Source organism: Diadema antillarum, unplaced genomic scaffold (assembly GCF_040938485.1).
Source record: "Diadema antillarum isolate AM-2024a unplaced genomic scaffold, OU_Dant_1.0 seq00001963_RagTag, whole genome shotgun sequence".
Lineage (NCBI taxonomy): Eukaryota > Metazoa > Echinodermata > Echinoidea > Diadematoida > Diadematidae > Diadema > Diadema antillarum.
Window position 1 is genome coordinate 13,995 of NW_027272622.1, and position 23,361 is coordinate 37,355.

The window sequence follows — 23,361 nt, forward strand, 5'->3', positions numbered from 1 at the left end:
GTGTACACTGGGTCTTTACCGTAGGGAACCTTCAATGGCTGGTGAATGATTTAAGGTAATTACAACCAAAATCAATAAGTCAGTGATATTTTTAGAAAATCAAGCCAATGTACAGTTTGTTATTGGTGCTGATCCCTTACAATCCTAAATTATGTCAATGAAAACATATGACAACTATTCTAACTAGATTAATAATCGTCCTTAACTCGGGTGAGGTGATATTATGTACTGCTGCATGAAGCGCTAAGTAGGTGTGCATAGGTGACATGGGGATTAAAAAAATAATAATAATAAATACACTGTCTCATGATGTGGTTTAGTATGTGACATATCACAGCCATTGGAGGATTTGATATCTACATGCGAATGACAGTTATGTATCTTCTTTGGTGCTACTCTAGAAATATTTATAACAACCAACCCAGCAGCATTAATAATAAATGTTGAACAAATGGTTCTATTCATGTCCAATGGGCATATAACACTGACAGCCAAAATATCAGTAAACAGTGTAAAAGACTGTCATCGTAGTAAAAACAAGTTTTATACCTTTTTTTTTTCTTCATGCCCCTAAATCAAATATTAGAAGCAAACAACTACAATACACAAATTTTCTCATTATTGGACCATATTATAACAAAGTCTGTACAGTGCACTCCCGTTACAACGAACACGGTTATAACGAAATTTCGCTATAACGAAGTAAATCTTCTGGTCCCAAAATTATTACCATTAAAGTCTATGGTACAAAATTTGCTTATAACGAACACGGTTATAGTGAAATTTCCGTCATAACGAAGTCTTTTCCAAGACAAAGAAAAACAAAAGAAATGTGCTCCGTTATAACGAAACGCTAAATGCTTTCAAAAGTACGTAGCGAAACAAGCATTTATAGCGTCTCTGCATGGGTGAACGCTTCACACCACTGTGTGTTCGCTCCTTGTATCACGCAGTTTCTGAGGGGAATTTGCGTTCATTATTGTAATACAGTTATTCCATCACATTTCACATAGCTTTCCAGTGTATGATCAGGGAGGTGACACCTCCCTGGTATGATGAGTATCAAGCAAACAGAATTTGATATACGTGGTTTCCTTGTTTTCATTATGTACATGTATTGTATTTGTTCGGTTATAACGAAATTTCGTTATAACGAAAGAAAACTGCCGGTCCCGAGCATTTCGTTATAACGGGAGTGCACTGTACTGTGTCCATATCTGCATGCTTTTATGTTATTGGTTTTTTTTTTTATAACAGAGAAATTGACATCAAAGTATGACAGAGGAGTTGAGAAGTACTGGAACATAACACAATGGAATATAAAAACAATGTTATTGCAAAATGAAATGTTTATCACCTATAACACAGATGAGACTTTGGACAAATGCGTGACTGGTGTAAGTCATGTCTATTCTGTAGTAGAATAATAAACTCACTAGAGCAGTGCATTTGCATTGTGTTTTCCCTGCATAGGACCTGCTCTGGAATAGTTTGTCATGGGAAGGAAGAATGACAGGTCTTTACAGCCCTAGCTGAGAGGTCAACACCTAGTCTAAATGTTAATTTGCAGGGCCTAATTGAAGACCCGGTAGTGTGGGGATACATGGATGGTCCAATTCATTCACTGCACACCAGAGTATATACTAAAACCAAGAAGTAGCAACGGCTGGCAAATACAATGTGTATGTGCATTAAAGCAAACGCTCATCAGTAACATTTGACTCTAGTCAAAATTCTGCAGCTGTGTGTGTACTTACATAGAGATAGGTGATAAAACTCTACAGACTTAATTACAGGGATTGTCAAATACATTGTATATTCAAACCAGGCCAGCCCTCCCACTCCATGAATGCCCACGCTACAGGGTCTTTAATAGATCAACTTACTATTCATTACCCAGACATCTCTCTTTCAGTATCACTGCAATACGAGTGCTCTATTCCACACCACACATAATCATGTACATGAGAGTGTGAGGAACAACAAGTTTTCCTTCAAATAGACAGAGACTGGGAACATTTAGTGACATTATCTCTCTTTCTCTTTCTAAAGCAACCTCATGATGGTACTGCTGATGATAGGGTCATGTAAGAGGTCTGGAACCAGAACTAGATCAGGGTCTATGGACAGTTTTGGCTGTCGCATCCTGAAAAGGAAATGTACATGAGTAGACAAGTAACCTTGTGTTTATATCACTGAGGCTTAGAGTTGCCAAGACAAGGCTACAATTGGGCATGTGGTTGAGACTGTCTCCATTTCAAGTTGGAATCCTGTCCCGAAGGTAAGCCAGTAGAGCCACAGTTCCCTTGTTGAGGATGGCTGGCCTCGGATTTCTGAAACAGTTTCCTGCCAGCTGAAGAGATCTGGGTCAAAAATTCAACACAAAATATGATGTCACAAAAACATGCATCAGCTGCAAAAAACAACAACAAACAAACAGAAATGTTTAATTTCATACAACATATACAATGTTGTCGTGTTATATTAATCATACAGGTTACTCTCTTTTTTTTTAGCTTTCAATGTAGATGATATATATCTACATGTTAGATGATATATATCTACATGTAAGTAAAAGTGTGGAAAATACTTGTTGTTTAAGATAACACATAACAGATATTTTTAATTTATACTTATAATCAGCAACTTTATTTTAATTCAAAAACAAACATGATTATAGGGACATCATAACCAACATAACCCAAAAGTAGACTAAGTTCATTCTGACAAAGCAACATTTGTGGGTTTTATTACACTGACATATTTATCAGTTAAGTACAGTTTACCATAAAGATAATATACATGTGTATTATCACCTGACAATGTCAGCATATTGACATTACCTGAGACTGGTGACGTTTCCCAACTCAGGAGGAACCTCTCCTATACTATTATTCTGTAGATCAAGTGTGGAGAGGTGGGAAAGTAGCTTCAGACTGGCCACATCAATACTGTTCACTTGGTTGTCATTGGCCAGAATGATTTCCAGCTTGGTCCAGCTGAAGACCACACCGGGCAGCTTGGTGAATCGGTTGTAGGAGATGACCAGCTCTCTCATCCCAGTCATTGTTTCAAACTCCGCTGGAATGTCGCTCAGTCCATTGTTTCTGGATTCACACAATATAAATATTCACTTTGGCATCACTGATTCACTTGTTATTATTTTCTCAGAAAGAATGAAATGTATGTACATGTAACACCAGTATTTAAAGAACTTGAATAAATGAGTATCTCTCGTTAGCAAGCTTTCGAAACTTTCTATGACTTTCATCTGAAATTGTTAAAGGATCTGACTAACATGGAAATATGAAAGAATTACTTTTATTCTTTATTCCCAGTGCACCAGGCATGTTCCAGTAACCTTAGAACTGTAGAAAAACTGTAGAAAAGGAAAATGACTTGCATGTTGTAGCAGTCTATATTTCTTGAAATTCTGTGAAAAGATTTGCAGAAGAAGGCTCCCATGTATACCATTGATCAACATGTAATCATTCAGAGTCTTGATGGGTTTTCCTACTTACACACAGTCTGAGTAAAAAGGGATATGAGCTGTGCAGTCATGGCTATCAAGCATATCAACTTTTGTCTGATTTTTGTTGAGGTGTTCTTCCTCGACACATTCATATAATCACTTGGTACGTAGGCAAATGCCTTCCTGCCTGAACTGCTCATATACCATCATGATCACAGAAGGTTCACTGAAGATACCCAAAGTAATACCAATATTAGGACCAAGTAGGCCTACACCAGGCATTAATCTTATAACCTCCCTAGTCTTTAGCAGGCATCAATATGTTAGGTTGTTTGTTCTTTAATCTGTGTAAAGCATTAACTTCTCAACTTTGTTTGTTTTGCTTTTTATATACAGCTAAGTCCTACCAATGTTTTCTATTTTAGTCTCCATTTGCATTACAGTAGAACTAGCATTACAGTGTGTGAGTACACCATTGATTACACAGTGACATTGTTCACATTTCTGTACTGCATTCAACTACACTAATATTATTAGTAATGAATTGGATGGACTCAACCACTTCAGGAAAGACCATCACTGATTTTTGCACTTGTGACACTTTGATGATTATCAAACATATATAAACATTCGAGATTCATAACATTGGGTATAGTACAGAATTCCTGGAACACAGTCTGTGAGCAGAGAACTTACCCAAGATCAAGTCTGGTGATGTTAACCATCATCTGCATCTCAACAGGTAAGCTCTGAATCTTGTTACTACTTAGATTGACATCAATCACAGTCTTGTGCAGAAGTATTAAACTGTAAGAAAGAAAACAACAACAAACAAATTTGTAGTGGCAAACTGATCTCACAAACAGAATCATGGCAGTATTCCTACAGTTACAACTGATGTAATAACAATGGTGTACTGCACAAACATTTGACTTCATCCCCAACACATTTAATAAGTAGTAACACAAGATATGTGAGGCAATTAATACTCGTCTGAATATTCTACTTGTACACCAGAATACAACAAACAACATTTTTTATTTCCAGTATATTTCTAAGTGTTGCATGACAATCCTCATAATTTTAGGGGTATTCTCAACAAAGCAACATATTATTCTCCTGATTTTCACAGCTGTTTACAAAACAATCACAGTAACATGAAAGCCATGAAGACATATTTGGCTTGAAGAAGAATGCTGTGCTTTAGTATTTGACTTACATGAGCACAAACATGATATGATAGAAATATATTCTTTAACAGGAACAGCTGAAAGGAACATTCTCTTCCATAATGGTCAGGATTCTGAGATACCACATCACCTTTTCTAAGGGTCATGAGATGAGACTTACTTCTCTGGTATTTGAGTCAAGGTATTCTTGCTGAAATTGACAGCAGTGACTCCACTCTCTCTGGCTGGCTCCCAGACTGACACAGGGATGGTGGCTGACTTCTGATTACTGGACAGATTAAAGAAACAAAATTCTCCAGTCAATCCTTATAGCGATTAAAATCACTTTTCATCGAACAATTATACACTTACAAACTCATGATCAGCAAAATTGTGCAAAAATCTTTGTTCACCGAAAAAGAGATAAGAAAAATGAATAACGTGTACATAATATCATATAAGTGAATGGAATGCAAAAGCCATCAATCACATTTTCACTAAAAACAGCCTTATCTACATGAGATACACTATGCACTTAACTACTAAGCCTTGCTCCCTTCTGCACTTCTCACCTGTAATCTAGAGTTTTGCCAGTGACAGCAACACTCCTTCCCAGCACACTAGAGGGGTCTGATGCCGATGGGCCACCACTGTCTGGGGTGTCTTCAGGGGATTCTTCAATCCGACTCCTCAGGTACTTCATCAGCTCCATGGTACCTCTCTGTTCAGTCCAATAAGGTCAGATGCCATAAATATCTCACAAAAATATATCATCTTTTAGTGATGGTGAATTGCAGTTCTGTAATCTGATTAGTCAATCAACCATGCAATGTATCCTGTATTATGTGAATGAGGTCATTGCACCAATTGTATTTCATGCTTTGCATTGTTCAAATTATTCATTTGTGCACATCACAGCTACACGCAGTTGAATTGTTACAATTTACTACCACTTAGCAGCATTGTACTGCAGCAGTTAGTTTATATGAAAGAAAGGCAAGGAAGCACAAGTGGTGGGTAGACCATAGTTTCCAAAATGTGAATTGGCGGTTTACCAAGGCATTTTTTATCGGAAATTTGCCAAAGAGATTACACTACAATATAAAATGGTTGCCTCCTGCTTGTTCTTATGTAACACACGAAATATCTACAGTCTGGTACCATAATCCATTTGGCCATTGACCTCATGGGATATGGCACCAGACTATAGATGTTATTTCCTGTGTAATGTGACAAGCAGGAGGTAATTACTTGTATCAGGATACAATTCATCATCAAATTAGGTATGTTTCTATCCGTCGCAATGAAGCTTTTCAATGGCACCTGAAGATAACATCAAGATATGGTCATTGCAACTGACTGACAAATTGCCCTACATGGACATAAATGAGCACTGAACTGATCAGTGTTTTAGTAGTAGCCATGATAAAAAAAAGAATCATTTTTTATCACGGCTACTACTAAAACACTGATCAATTCAGTGCTCATTTACGTCGATGTACTGCAATTTGTCAATCAGTTGCAATGAAAACATCTCGACGGAAGATTTTCATGAATTTGAATAAGATATTTCAGTCTATAAATATTGCACAGTAGTCTTGCTCGATTCCCTTTTGTTTCTTTTCTCTCTGAAATACAATGCAAAACTGTAATTGACTGGACAGCGACTCTTAGTCCCCAAGGAGAGGAATGGCAACTTACGTTAATGATGTCCCTTCGAATACTGCGGAGAGGATTTCCATCCAGTACCAGGGCTCTGAGTGATGCTAGGTTGCCCAGTTTAAAGGGAAGACTGTCAACAAATCACACAAAACATGTAAAAGTTGTATGTATGGTACAACAAATTTTGTGTATCTTTGATTTCATAGATGGTCCAGGACTTTGGCAGCATATACTATACAGTGAATGGTAGCTGGTCCGCAGTACAAATTTGCTCCCTTTTATTTTCATGCTAGTTTAATGCCACACAAAATGTGTGAAAATGTCTACTCTAGAGTACTACAGTGCACTGGTTGTGCATGGTTCACAAAATGGCTTCTCATCAGGAAGCAATACAGAAATAATCAAATTACGAAGATGTGAATCTACAGTTATTCAAACATGCTACAGTATATGAAAAGTATCAAAGTGTGAAAAAGACTAATTTTTTAACTATTGCATACAGAAGGAAATCTCAGAATATGTGGAGACACTGACCCTTGACCTTTTCAATTTTTTTTTTCCAACAAATTTTGTCAGCAACGAGTGATCGCCCTCTTGACAAAATGTAAGTCTGTGGAGACATTGAAGACAGTTTGAAGACTAATACATCTCACACTATACATTGTGAATGTAGATAGATTTCAGTTTGAATACAGATCTGAAAAAATCCCTGACACAGGTGTTCATTTCACAGAAGACATTGATGTATGTGAATCCTTGAGACATGGCAACATTAAAGGGATGGTATAGTTTTGGTCGAGACCTGGCCTCAGGTTTCTAACTTTTTTTGATGAGATGAGAAACCTCTTATAGAATAATGAAAGAGCATGTAATTCTAAGATGAATTCAAAGCTTATTTGATGAAAATTGGTTTAGAAATGGCCGAGATATCCAAAACACAGTGCACCTAACAAAAAGTGGGACCCACCATTTATTAGGGGCACTTTGTTTACTTTATATGCTTTTGGATATCTCAGCCATTTTAAAACCAATTTTCATCAAATAAGCTTTGAATTCATCTCAGAATGGTATGCTCTGTAACACTTCATAAATGGTTTCTTAGTATCTCACAAATTTAAAAGCTCAATCCTCATCTCCATCAATACTATACCATCCCTTTAAAAACAGGTGATTTGTATCATACCTCGAGACATTATTGTTGGCAATGTTGAGTCTTGATAGAGTGGTGATCTGCACAATGCCCTCTGGAATGCAGCTCAGTTTGTTGTCTCTCACATCTAAGACGTTGAGGGATGTGATGCTTTCCAATAGTTCCTCTCCAAGCTCACTGATACAGTTGTTTCCTGCATGTAGCTCCTGTACACCACCAACAACAAAAAAGGCAGCGTCTTTTGAACTACATATGCAGGTGAACAGAACATTTTGTCAAGTTCTGCCTGGATGAGGAAGATACAGTCAAACCTGCCTTAGCGGCCACTTGTCCATAGCGGCCACCTGTCTATAATGGCCACTGAAAAATCCCCCGAGAGAAAAGCCCTGTTAAAGACCCTGTGTATAGCGGCCACCTGTCTAACGAGGCCAGCGGCCACAAATTTTGTTTGCCACAGTAGAGTTTAGCCTGTCTATAGCAGCCAAAGAGCCGATAATTTAGCGTGTTTTTCTGCATTGTAGCTGTGCCAGTCATTCATTGGCAACGTTTCGTGATCACCAGTATTATTCACCACGCTGCATTCATCACTCATTCAGTCATAATAATGCATTAGTGTTTAGCTTTCGTCAAGACTGTACACATGCTGATGTGGAACAATTTCATAAACACCGGCATTGTTCAATGCATGACACAAACGTGTGCATACGTACACACATACCTGTACATGTAAGTACTTATAGGTGTATACAACGATGATACATGTACATGTAGGTGATGCACACAAAGTTGGATAACCTGTCTATAGCGGCCACCTGTCTATAACAGCCACTTTTTCCATCTCCCTTGGGTGGCAGCTATAGACAGGTTTGACTGTATTAACACTTGAAACCTAATTTCTTTTCAGCCACTGGCACGGCAATAATCCAAAATGCTGTTTTTGTTTTTTTGTTGGGTTTTTGTTGTTGTTTTTTTTTTTTTTATGGTTTAAGATGGATAACAACTGCTGGCTCCATCAAAACATTTCTTATCAAGCTATCACTAACAAGAGACCCGCAGGTCTAGCGCTCACCCGAGGATCGCAGGTTTACCTTTCACCACCTTTCACGCAGTCACTAATCTAAATTACACACAGATCTACCAAAATTTGACCAGGTATTCTCAAGAAGAAGACGAAAATGTACAATTAGGGCCCAAATTCGGACCCCCCCCCCCCCCCCCCCACTCATAGTAACAATTTTAGCTCTATTGTTTCGGGTTCAAGAGAAGAGCACTTTTTTTCCAGATTCCCCCCCTGCCCGCAAGGAGGGCACCCCTGAATCTGCTATGAATACACTTGAAACTACAGTCATTAATGTAATAACTCATAGTATTAACTTGGCTCTATCACTTCTGATTCTAGTAAAGATTTTTAAAGATTCCGTAATTAGAGGGGGGGGGGGGTTGGATCCCTTGGGGCCCTCCAGGTGGGACACGGTGCCCATTTTAACAAATTGAGATCTTATGCCCCTAGGGATGCTACCTGCCAAGTTTGGTGAAAATGGGTCATGGGGTTCTCAAGAAGATGAAAATGTACAATTTAGGTCCCATTAGGACCCCTCCACACCCCCCTCCCCTGGGTCCCAAGGGGGGGGGGGGGGCACCCCTGATTCCGCCATGAACAAACTTAAAACTACAGTCATCAATGTACTAAATCATAGTATTGACTTAGCTCTATCATTTCTGGTTCTAGAGAAGAAGATTTTTAAAGATTCCTTAATTTTGGGGGGTTTGGCCCCCACCCCCCACCCCCAGGGCCCCTTGGGTGGGGCATGGTGCCCATTTTCACAAATTGAGATCCTAACCCCCTAGGGATGCTACCTGCCAAGTTTGGTGAAAATCGGTCCTGGGGTTTTCAAGAAGAAGATGAAAACGTAAGAAGTTCACGCACGATGGACGCCGGACGAAGAACGATCGCAATAGCTCACTTGAGCCTTTGGCTCAGGTGAGCTAAAAAAGGGATACTGGAGCATTAACTTATCAAAGAAGCCACTAACATGAGTAGTCTGCAACTGCCACAGGTAATGCAAACAGTCCTTTGACAAAATGTAACACAATTCTAACTCCAGCCGATGTTCACCTTTGGCAGTTTGATGATGACTCTATATCCATTCTAACAAACATGAATGTAGCATTCCATAGGAGGCACTAAAGTAAACATGAATGTGGCAGATTACCAGCTACTGGGAATTGAAACAAATTAGAATGTTTACACTGAGAAAACTACTTCTGTATTACCACAGTCTAAAGCCAAGAAAATTATGTCCTTAGGACATGTTTGTTGGTCCTCTGGTGTGTCTCACCTTGAGGTTCTTGCACTTGGTAAATGGAGGCAACGCAGTTATTTTGTTAAACTTGATATGCAGCTGTTCCAGCGATGTCATGTAGCCAATCTCAATCGGGAGTGCGGTCAATTTATTGTTGTTAAGTTCCAACATTCTGATTCCTGCAAGATTGAAGATAAAACAGTAACTTGCCTTGACGAGAAAACACTCGACATACCAATCTACATCAGTCAAACATCTGCTTTTCCAATCTACACACCTCTGTTTATGAAACTACAACATCTCCGTTAAAGTTTACTGCAATCTTCAACACCACTTCACGATGTCTACGACATAATTTATATATTGCTTTCTCTAATGAGGACATGCATGAATGCTGCTCTGTACACACTGGTAGCTATAACCCTTTGGACCCTTTGGGGAAGGGGTATGAAACTAAATGTTGAGCATCAGAGAATATGATTCAAGTGGTACTGTTCATGCACCAAACTACTTTGAGTCTAACACTATATTCTTAATATTCCATGTGGCACAGACTGTAAGGCTATTTAATGAGCATAGCAATATACACCACTGTCAAAGGTACCTTTCATTCATCAAGAGCTTATTCTTACCTTTCAGATTGCCAATGTAGGAGGTCAAGGAAACAAGCTGATTGTCTGAAGCATTGAAACTTTTCAGTTTGTGTAAGCTTCCCAAGGAATCTGGCAGCTCAGATAGCTGGTTATTAGACACATCCTGGACAAGGAAGATAAGATACATCGAACACATCTGGTAACATTATTTGTCAAAAAATAAGGGCACTTTCCCAATACAGAAGCCTTTTGTTTATATCATCAACTTCCAGCAACACGGCACCTCACCCGAACAAAGCACACGCAAACCTCAAACATGTGCAGCTTGAATTCCCAACTTCACTGACCCTATCTGCAAAAGATTAAAAAATCCTTCAAAAGCCATAAAAATTCCTGCATCACTACCAAAATTTAATAATCTGTTCCTTGTGTCATTATCAACTTTTCCTGCTAGTTTTATTCAAATCCGCCCACAAACTTGAGTTATTTTGCACACAGACAGACAAACAAACAAACACCGATTAAAATATGACCTCCTTCCTTTCTTGGAGTGTGTTTTGACACACATCTGAGCATGGAAGCACACATCACAAATGTGTGTAAATCATCATACCATATGATATATGTGACCCTGCACCAAAAAACACACAAAAAAGTCGCCAGACATGGATTTCTAGTTTAGGGCAGATTCTGAAAGAGCAGACTCTAAGCTTTAAAATGATGTATAACTCAATTCAACTGGATTCTCCTTACCTATATAAATATTGGAAAGAAAGCACACACTGAGGAAAAGTGTGAACTGAGAAAAGAGGCTCCGAAGTACAGTGTGTATTCAAGCGCTTAATCTTTACCAAGCCGTGCTGCCTGTGCGATGAATGCGACAAAAAACAGGAAGTAAACCACCGGAGTAACGACAATGAAGGGATTATCAAATTGAACTGAAATTGAGCATGCCTTATTAACACACTCTGTGCATAATTAATGCCAACTTTCAAAGCAGTAGCGTCATCCTTTGAAAAGTTATTGAGAGTTGAAAGTGAAGAGTGTGCACAAGGTTTCTCAGAAATGAAAATTGGACTCTAAAGACACATCTACATCTAATCACACTATTCTACCAAAAATGTTCGACATAAACTGCTAAAAAAACACTTTCCTGACCGTTTCATGATCTCAAATTTTAACACAATGTAGAAGAAGACTTGCTCTTTCAGAAAATATGAAAAAGTCAAGATCGGCTAGGTTGACCCATTTCAACTATTTTCAGTCCTCACTCAAAATCATTGTGTGCGACTTTTTGATCATTTTGTGATGCACGGTCACATATAATTTTAGGCGTATCAGGAAATATTTTGACAAGAACAGTATGAAAATGATCGTCCAAGCATGTATTGTTAGTAAACTGGATTATTGCAATGGGTTATTATATGGACTCCCTGATTCTCAAGTTGGGCGCCTGCGGCGAGTCCAAAACTCCTGCGCAAAGCTTATCTGTAACAAACCCAGGTTTTCAAGGATTACTCCTCTTCTTCTGGCTTCCGATTCATAAACGAATATTGTTTAAGATTTTGTTGATTGTACATAAGTCACTAATCGGTCAAGCCCCCAGGTACATATCCGAATTATTAGTATTCAAATCTCATAGACACACTCACAATTTGAGCAGTTCTAAGGACACTCTTCTCTTACAAATTCCAACATGTAAAACAAAAGTAACACTGGGAGACAGAGCATTTGCCTGTGCAGCTCCCAAACTCTGGAATGATCTACCATTAGAAGTCCGGAAATCCCCAACTGTAGCAGTCTTTAAATCACGGCTCAAAACACATCTTTTCATTTAACTGTTCATTATTATCAAGCACATCAGAAGTTTTTGCAGCGCAGAAGAATATATGTCTATAGGTTTTGCGCTTTATAAATTGATATATTATTATTATTACAGAGACTCCAACTCTCCCGTTTTCGACGGGAGATCTCCCGCCGAAAACCCATTTTTGCAAAATCTCCCGTTCTCCCGCTTATGATTTAATTTCTCCCGCCCTGGCTCCGTGTCTCCCGTTGGAAAGGATTTCTTACTTATTGCTATCGTATGTTGAAAAAATAAGCCTTATATAGCACTACAGAGCATCTAGAACCTGGGAATTTCACGCTTCGCACACATCAACTTGGAATCTCCCGTTTGCTAGGAGTTTCAGGCAGGAGAATCTCCAGATTAGAAGGTGCTTTGGGTTGGAGTCTCTGTTATTATTATTGGCGGAGGCCATAATAATAAAAAATAACTTCAGCACCTTTTGCAGTATGAGACATGAAGTTTTAAAAGTAATGTCATCATGAAGAGAAAGCTGTCAAAGGGATTGCTTGGGGTAGGGCTTTTTTTTTCTGTCTAGCAAGTTTGCACCTAGCTTGTGCTAAGGCTGAAACACATGGGTCACAATGCATACGGATTCACCGGACTCAATCAAATGCATCTCTTTCAACCAACTGTGAGGTTACAAGTCAATGAGCAGGATAAGTAAGAAAAGTTAGTCTGTACCAAGTTCTCCAAGTGACTGAGGTTGCCAAGATCATCATGAAGAGCGGTGATCTTGTTGTGCTGCATGTGAAGGAAGAGGAGGTCTGGCAGACCAAACAACTCTCTTGGCAGCTCAGTCAGACAGTTGTGGCTACAAGGAGGGCAAATGAACAGGTGGTTCGTCATCATGTATAATGAATTTAATATGATATACATGTAGTATGGTTCAGTTTCAAATGGGTCACCACACAGACTATTTACTGATAATGATACAGAGTGTAACATGTCTACAGTGCACTCCCATTATAAAGAACACAGTTATATTACAAGATTCTGGTTCAACAACAAAATAAAAATTCAGGCCCCAACATTATGCAGATCGATTCAATTGGGGCACCAAAGAATCCCCTCATTACCGGGTCTTATCTACTGTAAAACACGATATTTTTGCGGTATGAAATTTTCGCGAAGTTGCCTCCAACATTAAATGCATACCTTGTGTAGACAAGAACTTTAACATGCATTCTAATTTTGCGAATCTTGGCTCTTGCGAAATTTGCGAAATTAAAATGCATGCAAACATTCCTCGTTTTAAAGTAGGCTGCTCTTTGATAAAGCATTAGCCTGATTCATCACGCTTCAAAGTTGAAAGGAAGCAGTTTACCTTCCTGCTCTTACCTTATATTCAGTCTCTGTAAGTTCAGAAGTTCTCCAATGGATGATGGAAGTGATACCAGTTTGTTATCATGGACCTGTGGGTTGAAAAGAAGACAGGTATAAATCAATATCATGTCTCACTCTCTCTCGTCTTCAACTCAACTTTCCTCTATGCCCTGATGTTAACATTCAGGCAGTTCAGGCATCTTTTTTTTTCTACATTCTACATTCTACATTTTTTTATTACATCCAGGTGGGTTTTTTTTTCCCTTCTGACTGAATACTGTAAAAGTGGACATTTTTTAAGAGCTGAAATTTTTGCGCATTTCATGCAACGAGAAAATAGCATGAAAATAAAAACATGCAAATATTTTCACTTGCCATATGTTCCAGCAGTTGATGTCTTGATTCTGCAGAATTAAAAACATGCAAAACTCATCTTTCCGGGTCGAGCGCGAACAATTACTTGTGCAAAAATATACTCCTTTACAGTATTTCTTTGTTTCTCTGTGCTCTTTAGTATCAAATGTTCAGTTTTCTTTTATCATGTAAACAGAAGTTTAGACTTGAACACCTTACATCAAGGACAGTGAGAGCTGGTAGCTGCTTGATCTCATCTGAAAGCTGCTCTAATTTGTTGGATGCCAGGATCAGCTTGACAAGGTCTGTCTGCTCCCACCAGCGATCTTCTTTGTTGTCCAAGGAAACATTCTGCGCTTCAGGTGGGACATCGATGTTGATGTTCCAAACTGATTGGGGGACTGAATAAACATAAAAGAAGATCATGAATATGTAGTGATAGCACATTTCATGAGAATGCAACACATACACAGTGACTGCAAGATTCTATCAAAAGACTCTCAAAACCCTTGCAGCCAAAACACAAAGACAATTGCACCAGTAGGCCTACATCTTTAAAGTTAAAACTGACTAGAACCGGAATCCACATCTAGATCTTGTGCGACATCATATAAAAATACTGCTCACAAAATCATCCATATGAATATTATGATTTGCAATCACCTTTAAAAAAAGTTTGTTTGTTTTTTAAGCTACACTTGTGTAAGCACATTATGAATTCTTCTACACAAAGCATGATTTTCTTTGACCTGCAATTGTCTGTGCAAAAAAAGTGTGTGTGTGTGTGTGTGTGGGGGGGGGGGGGGGGGGGGGGGGGGGCGAGCCCCCTCAGCCCTGAATTGTTCACTATTATTATATATTAAATTCTGTGTTTCACCATCAAAAGTTCAGTAAACCAAAGTGAGCTTGCCTCTGACTGGTAATGGTATAACATTGAAATAATATGGTATCTGGTGGTGGATCATTTCACACTTTAAAAATCAGGAATCATAATAATTATAACGATAATGTAGTTTATCAGACGCGTATTACATTAGTATGTCAAACCCCATACAAATATTCTGAATATCAGTGAATAGGCACCTAGACTATTAAGTATTAAAGTAGACAGAAAGATCCGTCTGTCCGGAGGACTCTTTTGTATTTTGCCATTAACGCTGTCCTCCGTAGACAGACGGAAGGTATTAGTTCATTGCTGTGTGGATGTTCTTAACCACTGTCTCTATGGAAAATTGGGTGAGGTACCTCACCCTTCTCGATTGCGTCTAATTCACGGACCTAGGTCGGCAAATTTAAGCTTGTGAAATCAACTTTTCAAGTATACACTACACTCACCAGATTAATGAATAATCCAACATTTTGGTAGAATTTTCAACGTAAAACACACATCAACCAGCTCGTCGCGTCGTCACATTCAAACTGCAGAAACATACAGTATGAATGTATTAGCCAATCACATGCGAGGTAGTTTCTACGTGTTTTTTTTACTAAAACACGTACCTCGCATGTGATTGGCTTACAGATTCAAAATGGCGACTTACAGCTAGCGAACGGCGATGTTGCGATATGGCCATTTTTACAATCAGTGGTGTAAAACACGGTTTTGGCACTAATTGGTGTATAACTTTCTTATACACTGACAGATATGCATTATTTTTTCTCATAAACTTACCACCCACAGTGTCTACCTTGGGTACCTTAACGAACTTTCCTCTCTTTTTCTTTCAGATGTGGCATGCACTTACATGCTTGAAATCCAACACTTTTGGTGTATGCACTCTGACATGGTTTTTTTTGTCAGACCTAGCATATTAAATTGTTTATTCCTTTTCATTATTTTTGTTGTTGTGGTGATAGACAGGTATCCAACATTAAGAACTATTATGTTTACCGGGTTCTGCTTTGTCTTCTTTAAAGACTGCAATTGTCCAAACTTTATGTTTCGGAGGTGACATTTTCCGTTAACAATTAACCCCTCTTTTGAGTTAGCTCTTGCACACAATTATAAAATTCAACTTTGCTAATTTCCATCAAAACAGAATAGTAATCAATCTGACTTAACTTCGATCCAAAGATTATTTGATTCAAATAGCTTATTATTTTTTGGTGAGTGTTTATAAATTTATGCAACTTTTCCGTTAACTTTTCTGTCACCTCCGAGACAACAGATTTATGTATTTGATTTTTTTATTCTTGACATCAGTTATACATTACATTTACAAAAATGTAACATATCCCCTCACATTATCTCTGAAGGAAGGTAGTAGAAATATAGCCTGTTGTTTTCATTTCGGAGCAATTTACAATTTTCCGTTAACACTTGTCACCTCCGAAACAATTGTCACCTCCGAAACAACAAGCGTATTATATTTGATAATTTCTCGAAGACAAAGCAATTTTGTTTGATTCTGTCCAATAGACAGGAATCTCTTTTGGATGAAAATAGTAATATGGCAACAGGAAGTGAGAATTTTCTAGAGATTAATAAAAGATCTAATAAAAACTAAGAATTACTGTTTCGGAGGTGACAAAACACTGTTAACAAGAGTTTTTGCTCATTTCTATTGAAGAGAAACCATATCATGTACACCAATGGTTTCATCTATTTTAGTAACATAAGTCTCAAAGTGGAGAAATCAACTAACACACTCTCACTCTTATTTTTATTACTATACTGTACGTTTTAGGGCAAATTTACATTTTTTTCACTTTTTTAACAAAGAGAATGCACAAAATACACCCATCTGTTGTATTATAATATTGTAATCAAGATCAATTTTCCTGCTTTAGATAAGTAAACATATAGATGCTTTCATCTTAGAAGCTTGATTTCCAATTTAAGCAATTTAGTTGTGAAGATTTACCAATCACAGCCTTCCATGTAGGTTGCTTTTTCTTGTGTTTCGGAGGTGACATTGTTTGTTTGTTTGTTAACACCATATTGTTATGTGATAGTGAAAGGCAAGACTTCAGTTCCTTTTCACTATCTATTAACATTTTCAAATACATTTAATATCTACAAAATCATCACAATAGAAGTGACTTTTGTAGATATACCTAGCTCACCAGAATTCCCTTGATACCAAAGTGATACATGTGGCAGTTCATGCATGCCCTAGTCCACAATCTTAAAAAAAATCATAAAATAATCAAACTCCACAAAAAGGCCACATGCCTATAGCTGGTGCACAACTTGTTCTTGAATTCTTAGTTGTTGTTTTTCCATGTACAAAGTGGTAATCATAAACAAAATTATGTGATTTTTTTTTTAATATGACAATAATTATTACATTTTCCAAGTTGAACCAACTGTTGTATTTTTTAAGATTATTGAAGTTATCTGACAACTAAAGTGAACAGAGGAACAAGTCCCCAGGACCGGAAAGGGAAAGATACAAAAAAAAGATTTGTAGTTCTATCTCAATATAATTTTGATGACGTGTTTACCTTGTTTTGTTATTATGTTTTATCTTAGAATTTGGCTTTAAGTACTGGAATTTCAAGGAAAAGAAAATGGTTTCTTAAAGGACAAGTCCACCTTCATATACAAGTGGATTGAGTGAATGCAACAACATTAGTAGAACACATCATTGAAAGTTTGGGAAATTGGACAATCCATTCAAAAGTTATGGGTTTTTTTTTAAGTATCTATGCAATCACTGCTGGATGAGACGACTACGACAGTGTATGATGTCACATGCATACAACGATATAAAGAAAATATAAGTGAATTTCACAAAACTTTACGTTTTGAAAAAAGTGCACATTTATTCAACTTGCTGCTGATGTATGTTAGGGCAATATTATTCACCCTGCCTTCCAAAAGAGAGAAGTCAAGTGTTCTTTTGTTATGCAAGAAAAGTGAAAATATGTTGAATTTTCTTGATACTTTCTCTATATCCTTGTACACGTGTGACATCACAAGCTATACAAGTCTTCGCATTCAGCTTTGACTGAGCAGAAACTTCAAAAATTCATAACTCTGGAACAGATTGCCTTATTTTCCTCAAACTCTCACTGATGTGTTTTACTAATATTGCTGTATTTACTCAACCCTCGTGTCTATTGAGGTGAACTTGTCCTTTTTCGGTCCCTTATAGGGTTATTTGAGACCAGTTTGTGTCCGGGACCTTCTGAGAAGTTGATGGGTAAAATTACTTAACAAAAAAAAAAATTTCCCATAAGTTCACACAAAAGCATTATGCTGCTCTCTTCAGCTGGGAAACACAAACTGTTGTCTTAACCAAACTGTAAAAACTTGCTAAAGATTAGTATGAATTACAATCTAAAACAAAATATGAGCTGGTATCCACTATCATGAAAGAGAATAACTAAACAAAATAACAAGTAAGAACTGAAAGAAAGAGCTTATATTTGAAAATTAAAGCCATGAGGAAAGACATGAATGTTCACAATATATTAGTTAACACCTGAGAAGTTGGGTTGTCTCTGTGTTGTGTCACCTCCAAAACAATAAAATGATTTTTTCTTATCTTATACTTTTCACTCTCAAAAGTGACTAATATATATGATTTGCTGGTAATTTTCAAGCAATTCAGAAAGATACATAAAATACATTTTAGTAATGGCAATAGTTTAAATGCATCTGGTATTATAGAAAATTTATCCCAGATGAACCAAACACCTTTCACCAGTATTATAACATTTGTATGGGAAGAATTCATGAACATCCTTGAATTAATCTATTTATAATACTATGTGCAAACAAAAACATAATACAAGTCAAATAAGAATTTTTGCTGTTGGCATTCATAACCTATGTCACCACCAAAAAATTACAATGGTACCCTCTGCAACGATAACTTTAAAGATAGTGAATCAATCTAAAATACAATTTGAGGGATTGAAAATATAACTCATTGCCCACACCTTACAGAAAACCCCATTCAATTTGCTTCAGAGGGCAAAGAGAAATGAGAATTTTTGTAGAGCATGTCAGGAATCCCTTCCCTCCAAGTTCTGTATATTGTGTTTACACATTAATATGCAGTTCCAAGAGCATCCAAGTGCTAAACTTGGAAGAATCAGACTCCTGACATCCTTTATAACAATCCACATTTCTTTGAGACCACTTAACCAAATTGACTGGGGCTTTCTGCAAAATAGAGCTAAGATGTTATAATTTAAGATCCCAAAGTAGATTTTAGCTGATTTAATCACGTTGGGTGCTATCAATGCCAAAGTCTAATAGTAAATTTGGGGGGGGGGGGGGGGGGGGGGACATACACTATATGAATACTTGAACACAATGTTAACATTGAATGTCACCTCCGAAACAAAGTTATTCTTCCCTGGTGTTGTGGAATAAAATGTTCTGAGAGCAAAGAAACATTACTAAAATGATCTTACACCCTCATTTCAATTTAAGGTAGAAAATGGAATGCCATGTTTCTTCAGGTTACAATATCTAGCTTATGTCCGTCATATTCTTACTGTAAATGAATATTTCAATACAATGTTAACATTGAATGTCACCTCCGAAACGAAGTGATTCTTCCCTGGTGTTGTGGAATAAAACGTTCTGAGAGCAAAGAAACATTACTAAAATGATCTCACACCCTCATCACAATTTAAGGTAGAAAATGGAATGCCATGTTTATTCAGATTACAATATTTAGCTTAAAACCTTCGTCCAAATGGAAGGCAAACTACCGGTACCCATGCTAATTAATGAAGTGTAAAAAAACACTTGTTTTGTGTGGTTTATCTGCTTGAAACAGGAGTTAATTTCTTGTTCTCGAGTTATAATTATTAAAAACATTGATAAAAAGAAGAAGTTTTGTGTTATTGTCACTTATTCTAAAAAAAATTGAGTGTTAATATTAATGTCACCTCCGAAACATTCTATTATGTTAACTGTCACCTCCGAAACATCCATGTGTGAAAAATCCAAGATTTAAAGAAATGTTTGGAATTTCATTTAACCTACATAGGAAGGTAGCCCTTCTTAAAGACTTGTTATAGTATAGAGTTTGACCTGGCTTGCCCTCCAATAAATAGTTAAAATCTTAAAAATTGCATGTCAATTGGTATTTTTACCAAAAATTTATAAATCTCGTGTATTTTTTTTTTAATCACTTTATATTCAACCCCCAAATAGTTTTGATTCACAAACTATATATTGTTGTTAACCATATAAACTTTGCATGGTGAAGTTTGACTACAGAGTTTTGTCAGTATGGTGCAATTCATGAAAACAAAATTTTGCTTAAATTTACTTCAGGTGCCAGGGTTTTCCTTAAATTACACCAATAACTCTTCAGCTTTAAGGTCTGAAACGTTATTTTTTCAAAAATTTGAATACTTTCCAACAGGAATCAAACAGAATAATGAAAAAATATTTTGTTTGAAATTTTGACCCTCTGAGTACAAAAGTTACACCACTGATCGTAAAAAAGGCCATATGGATAAAATTTCTGCGTTATAACTGAGTTACTGTGAGTATTTCGATTGCACAATGTGAGAAATTTACCCCAAATATTGCTGTATAATGTGTCATGTCATGTCAAACTTGTTTGAATGTAAAAAAGCTGTCTGAAATTTGGTTTATCGTAACGTTTGATCTGTGCGTGACTGCTCCACACAGGAGCCAGAATCATTGACTTCGGTCTGTATACGGAGGGGATCCGTGAAGCCAGACTCAGTCTCCGCGGAACATTCCCGACGGACAGATACAGACCGATCTTTCGGTCAAGTATTAAAGGTGACTAAGTTTATATCTAATCTATATCTACTAGTAGTGAAGTAGAATTCTATTTCAAAACAAATGTAAATTTTAAAGATAAATTTCAAATTAAAATTTAGTTTACAATGCGAAAAACACTGCAGTCTGCACCCACGGCCCACTAAGCACTAGGGACAAGGGTCCTAACGTTAGACCTAGGTAGGGCCTAATTTACAGTGACAGTGATAATTTAAGAACGTGCAAAGCATCATCTCTCTAGACTCTAGATAGACTATCATAGAACTTCAACATCATTCATCTCATATCTGTCATCGATGGCACCCACCCACTTTTAGTATTAACATCACACGAGATACGTCTACGAGACCCTTATTTATAAGGTCATACCCACGTCCCACCTACCCACCCACCATTGTATCGCATCGCGACATCACCAGGGCAATGCAGCTGCAGGGGCAGGGATACGGGGGTAAACGTTATGCACTTGTCAATTATAGTCCCGCCCCTTGGGTACCCGGGGATGGCCGGGACTTGCATCCCACTTGCAATTTTCGGATGTTACACCACCCGGCCAAGTCCCGGCCAAGTCTCCGACAGGTCGGGCAAAATTTTCACGGAAATCCCCCGCTACGTCCCCGGCAGGCCGGGCAAAATTGAAGTAGAAACCCCCGCGGCCAATTCCCCGACAGTCCGGGCAATATTTGTGCAGAAATCCCCGGCCAAGTCCCCGACAAGCCGGGCATATTTGCATAGAAATACCCGGCCAAGTCCCGACCCTCAAGGCCCGGTCACACTGCCAAAAAGTCGCGTAAACGCATAAATCACGTAAGAAAATTGAGCCTTTTACGCGATACATGCGCGATTTGCGCATTTCATGAGTTTGTCTGACGTGAAACCTTCGTAGTTTTAGTCAGCCGATGTGCGCCGGATCGGCGCTTTACGCGATTCCGGGTTTTGAGCAGCTCAAAACTCGGCTTCGCGTAAAAGTATACGCAGTATTGCGCTGTTTTACATAATTTTTGCGTAGTTTGCGTGGTTCTTACGCGAACAATGCACGAAATATGCGAGGAATATCAGCGATTGTTCGCAAAAATGTTGCCGCTATCACGTTCACCGATGACTTTCCACTAACGATTAGGTAGCAGATATAAATAATGACGCATGTTTCACGCTTGTAACACCTACGTACATATCACTGAAAATCACTGAAAAAAAAAAATATTGGCGTATATGTATCTCTAACAGAACACGCAAATAAGCACATGTAATACTAATGAAATACTGATCGATGAATCACAAACGTAGCCTATAATATCGGCGCTATATTAATGATTTTTGCGTGATCTTTCCGTAGTTCTTGCGCAATTCCTCGGTGATTTTCACTGCGTAAATCAGCAAAAATGGTCAAATTCTCGACGGACAAGCACGCAAAACCAAATTTCTTACGTGATTTATGCGATTTAAACGCGACTTTTGGGCAGTGTGACAGAGCCTGCATGGATCGCGTAAAGCGCTGATCCGGCGCACATCGGCGGACAATACGAAGGTTCCAACGTCAGACAATTAACAAATGAAATGCGCAAATCGCGCATGTTTCGCGCAAGGCTCGATTTTCTTACGTGATTCATGCGTTTACGCGACTTTTGGGCAATGTTACCGAGTCCTCAATAGCGGGGAATTGCTAGTCAAGCGAAATTTTTATGGTCACATTACCGTCGTACTGGAAATGGCACAAATCACGTGGTGCACGGTCAACTCTCAAGCAAAATCCGGCACAATCCCGGCCAAAATCCCTGCCATTTGGTTGGAGCGAATTTCCCCCGACAAGCCCCGGTTTATTCCCCACCCACCGGGGCAAAATAAGTGAATCTCCCCCGACAAATCCCGGTCCATTCCCGACCCACCGCACCGGGGCAAAATAATTCAATTTCCTCCGACAACACCCCGGTATATCCCCGACCCACCGGGGCAAATTGAGTGAATTTCCCCCGTCAAAGCCCGCCCCGGTCTATTCCCGACCCACCCGGGCAATCCCCGGGTACCCAGGGGCAGGGACTACAATAGACAGAAAGATCCGTCTGTCCGGAGGACTCTTTTGTATTTTGCCATTAACGCTGTCCTCCGTATGGGATCCGTGAAGCCAGACGCAGTCTCCGCGGAACATTCCCCGACGGACAGATACAGACCGATCTTTCGGTCAAGGACTACAATTGACAAGTGCATTAGATCTACGTCTACGAGACCCGCACATTTTCACCACATGAAACACAGTCTTAGGGACTATTACATTCAGAGCGTATTTACATACCACTGTTGAGTGACCGGTTCGATAAATTCAGGTGCCCACTAGCTCGAGCTTGCTTGAGGATGGCATTCGGAACGCCCGACTTTCCCTCCTCCGTATTTTTATTCTGAAACCCAACGCGGGTATTAAAAGGTGGTCTTCCACCTCTTCTCGACATTCTCTGGGTTCTTGCTCCGGTTTGACAGCTATACACCGAATATGTCTTCGAAGTTCCGGCCGAACGCAGCCGCACATTCACGTAAAGTGTATCGTGCGTTTTCGGCGATCATCATCATCATTCGCCAGGAACAGAGTGCAAGTTGCACAGCATCAGCTAGTGCTCAGTGCTGATTGCCAAGATAAGGAAACGGACCTGCAGGGGGGCATTTCATGAAGCCTTTTGGTCGGATATTTTTCTGACAAACTGTTAGAAGCTACGGAAATCCTTGCATCTGATTGGCCGAGAGCAATTTTGTCTGACAACTTTGTCGGACAA

At 38.5% G+C, this 23,361-nt stretch overlaps 1 protein-coding gene across 1 annotated transcript; it reads right to left on the reverse strand.

Moving 5' to 3' along the window:
• Positions 1 to 1,263: 1,263 nt before the first annotated feature.
• Positions 1,264 to 23,106, reverse strand: LOC139713434 (leucine-rich repeat-containing protein 40-like). Its single transcript, XM_071625166.1, has 13 exons — positions 22,890 to 23,106; positions 14,095 to 14,276; positions 13,537 to 13,610; positions 12,880 to 13,009; positions 10,389 to 10,512; positions 9,793 to 9,935; positions 7,487 to 7,659; positions 6,343 to 6,433; positions 5,214 to 5,362; positions 4,823 to 4,930; positions 4,169 to 4,279; positions 2,844 to 3,107; positions 1,264 to 2,363 (listed from the first exon to the last, which is right to left on the reverse strand). The coding sequence occupies exons 1-13, from the start codon at positions 23,041 to 23,043 to the stop codon at positions 2,258 to 2,260; spliced, it is 1,809 nt and encodes a 602-aa protein (XP_071481267.1). The 5' UTR covers positions 23,044 to 23,106; the 3' UTR covers positions 1,264 to 2,257.
• Positions 23,107 to 23,361: the final 255 nt, after the last annotated feature.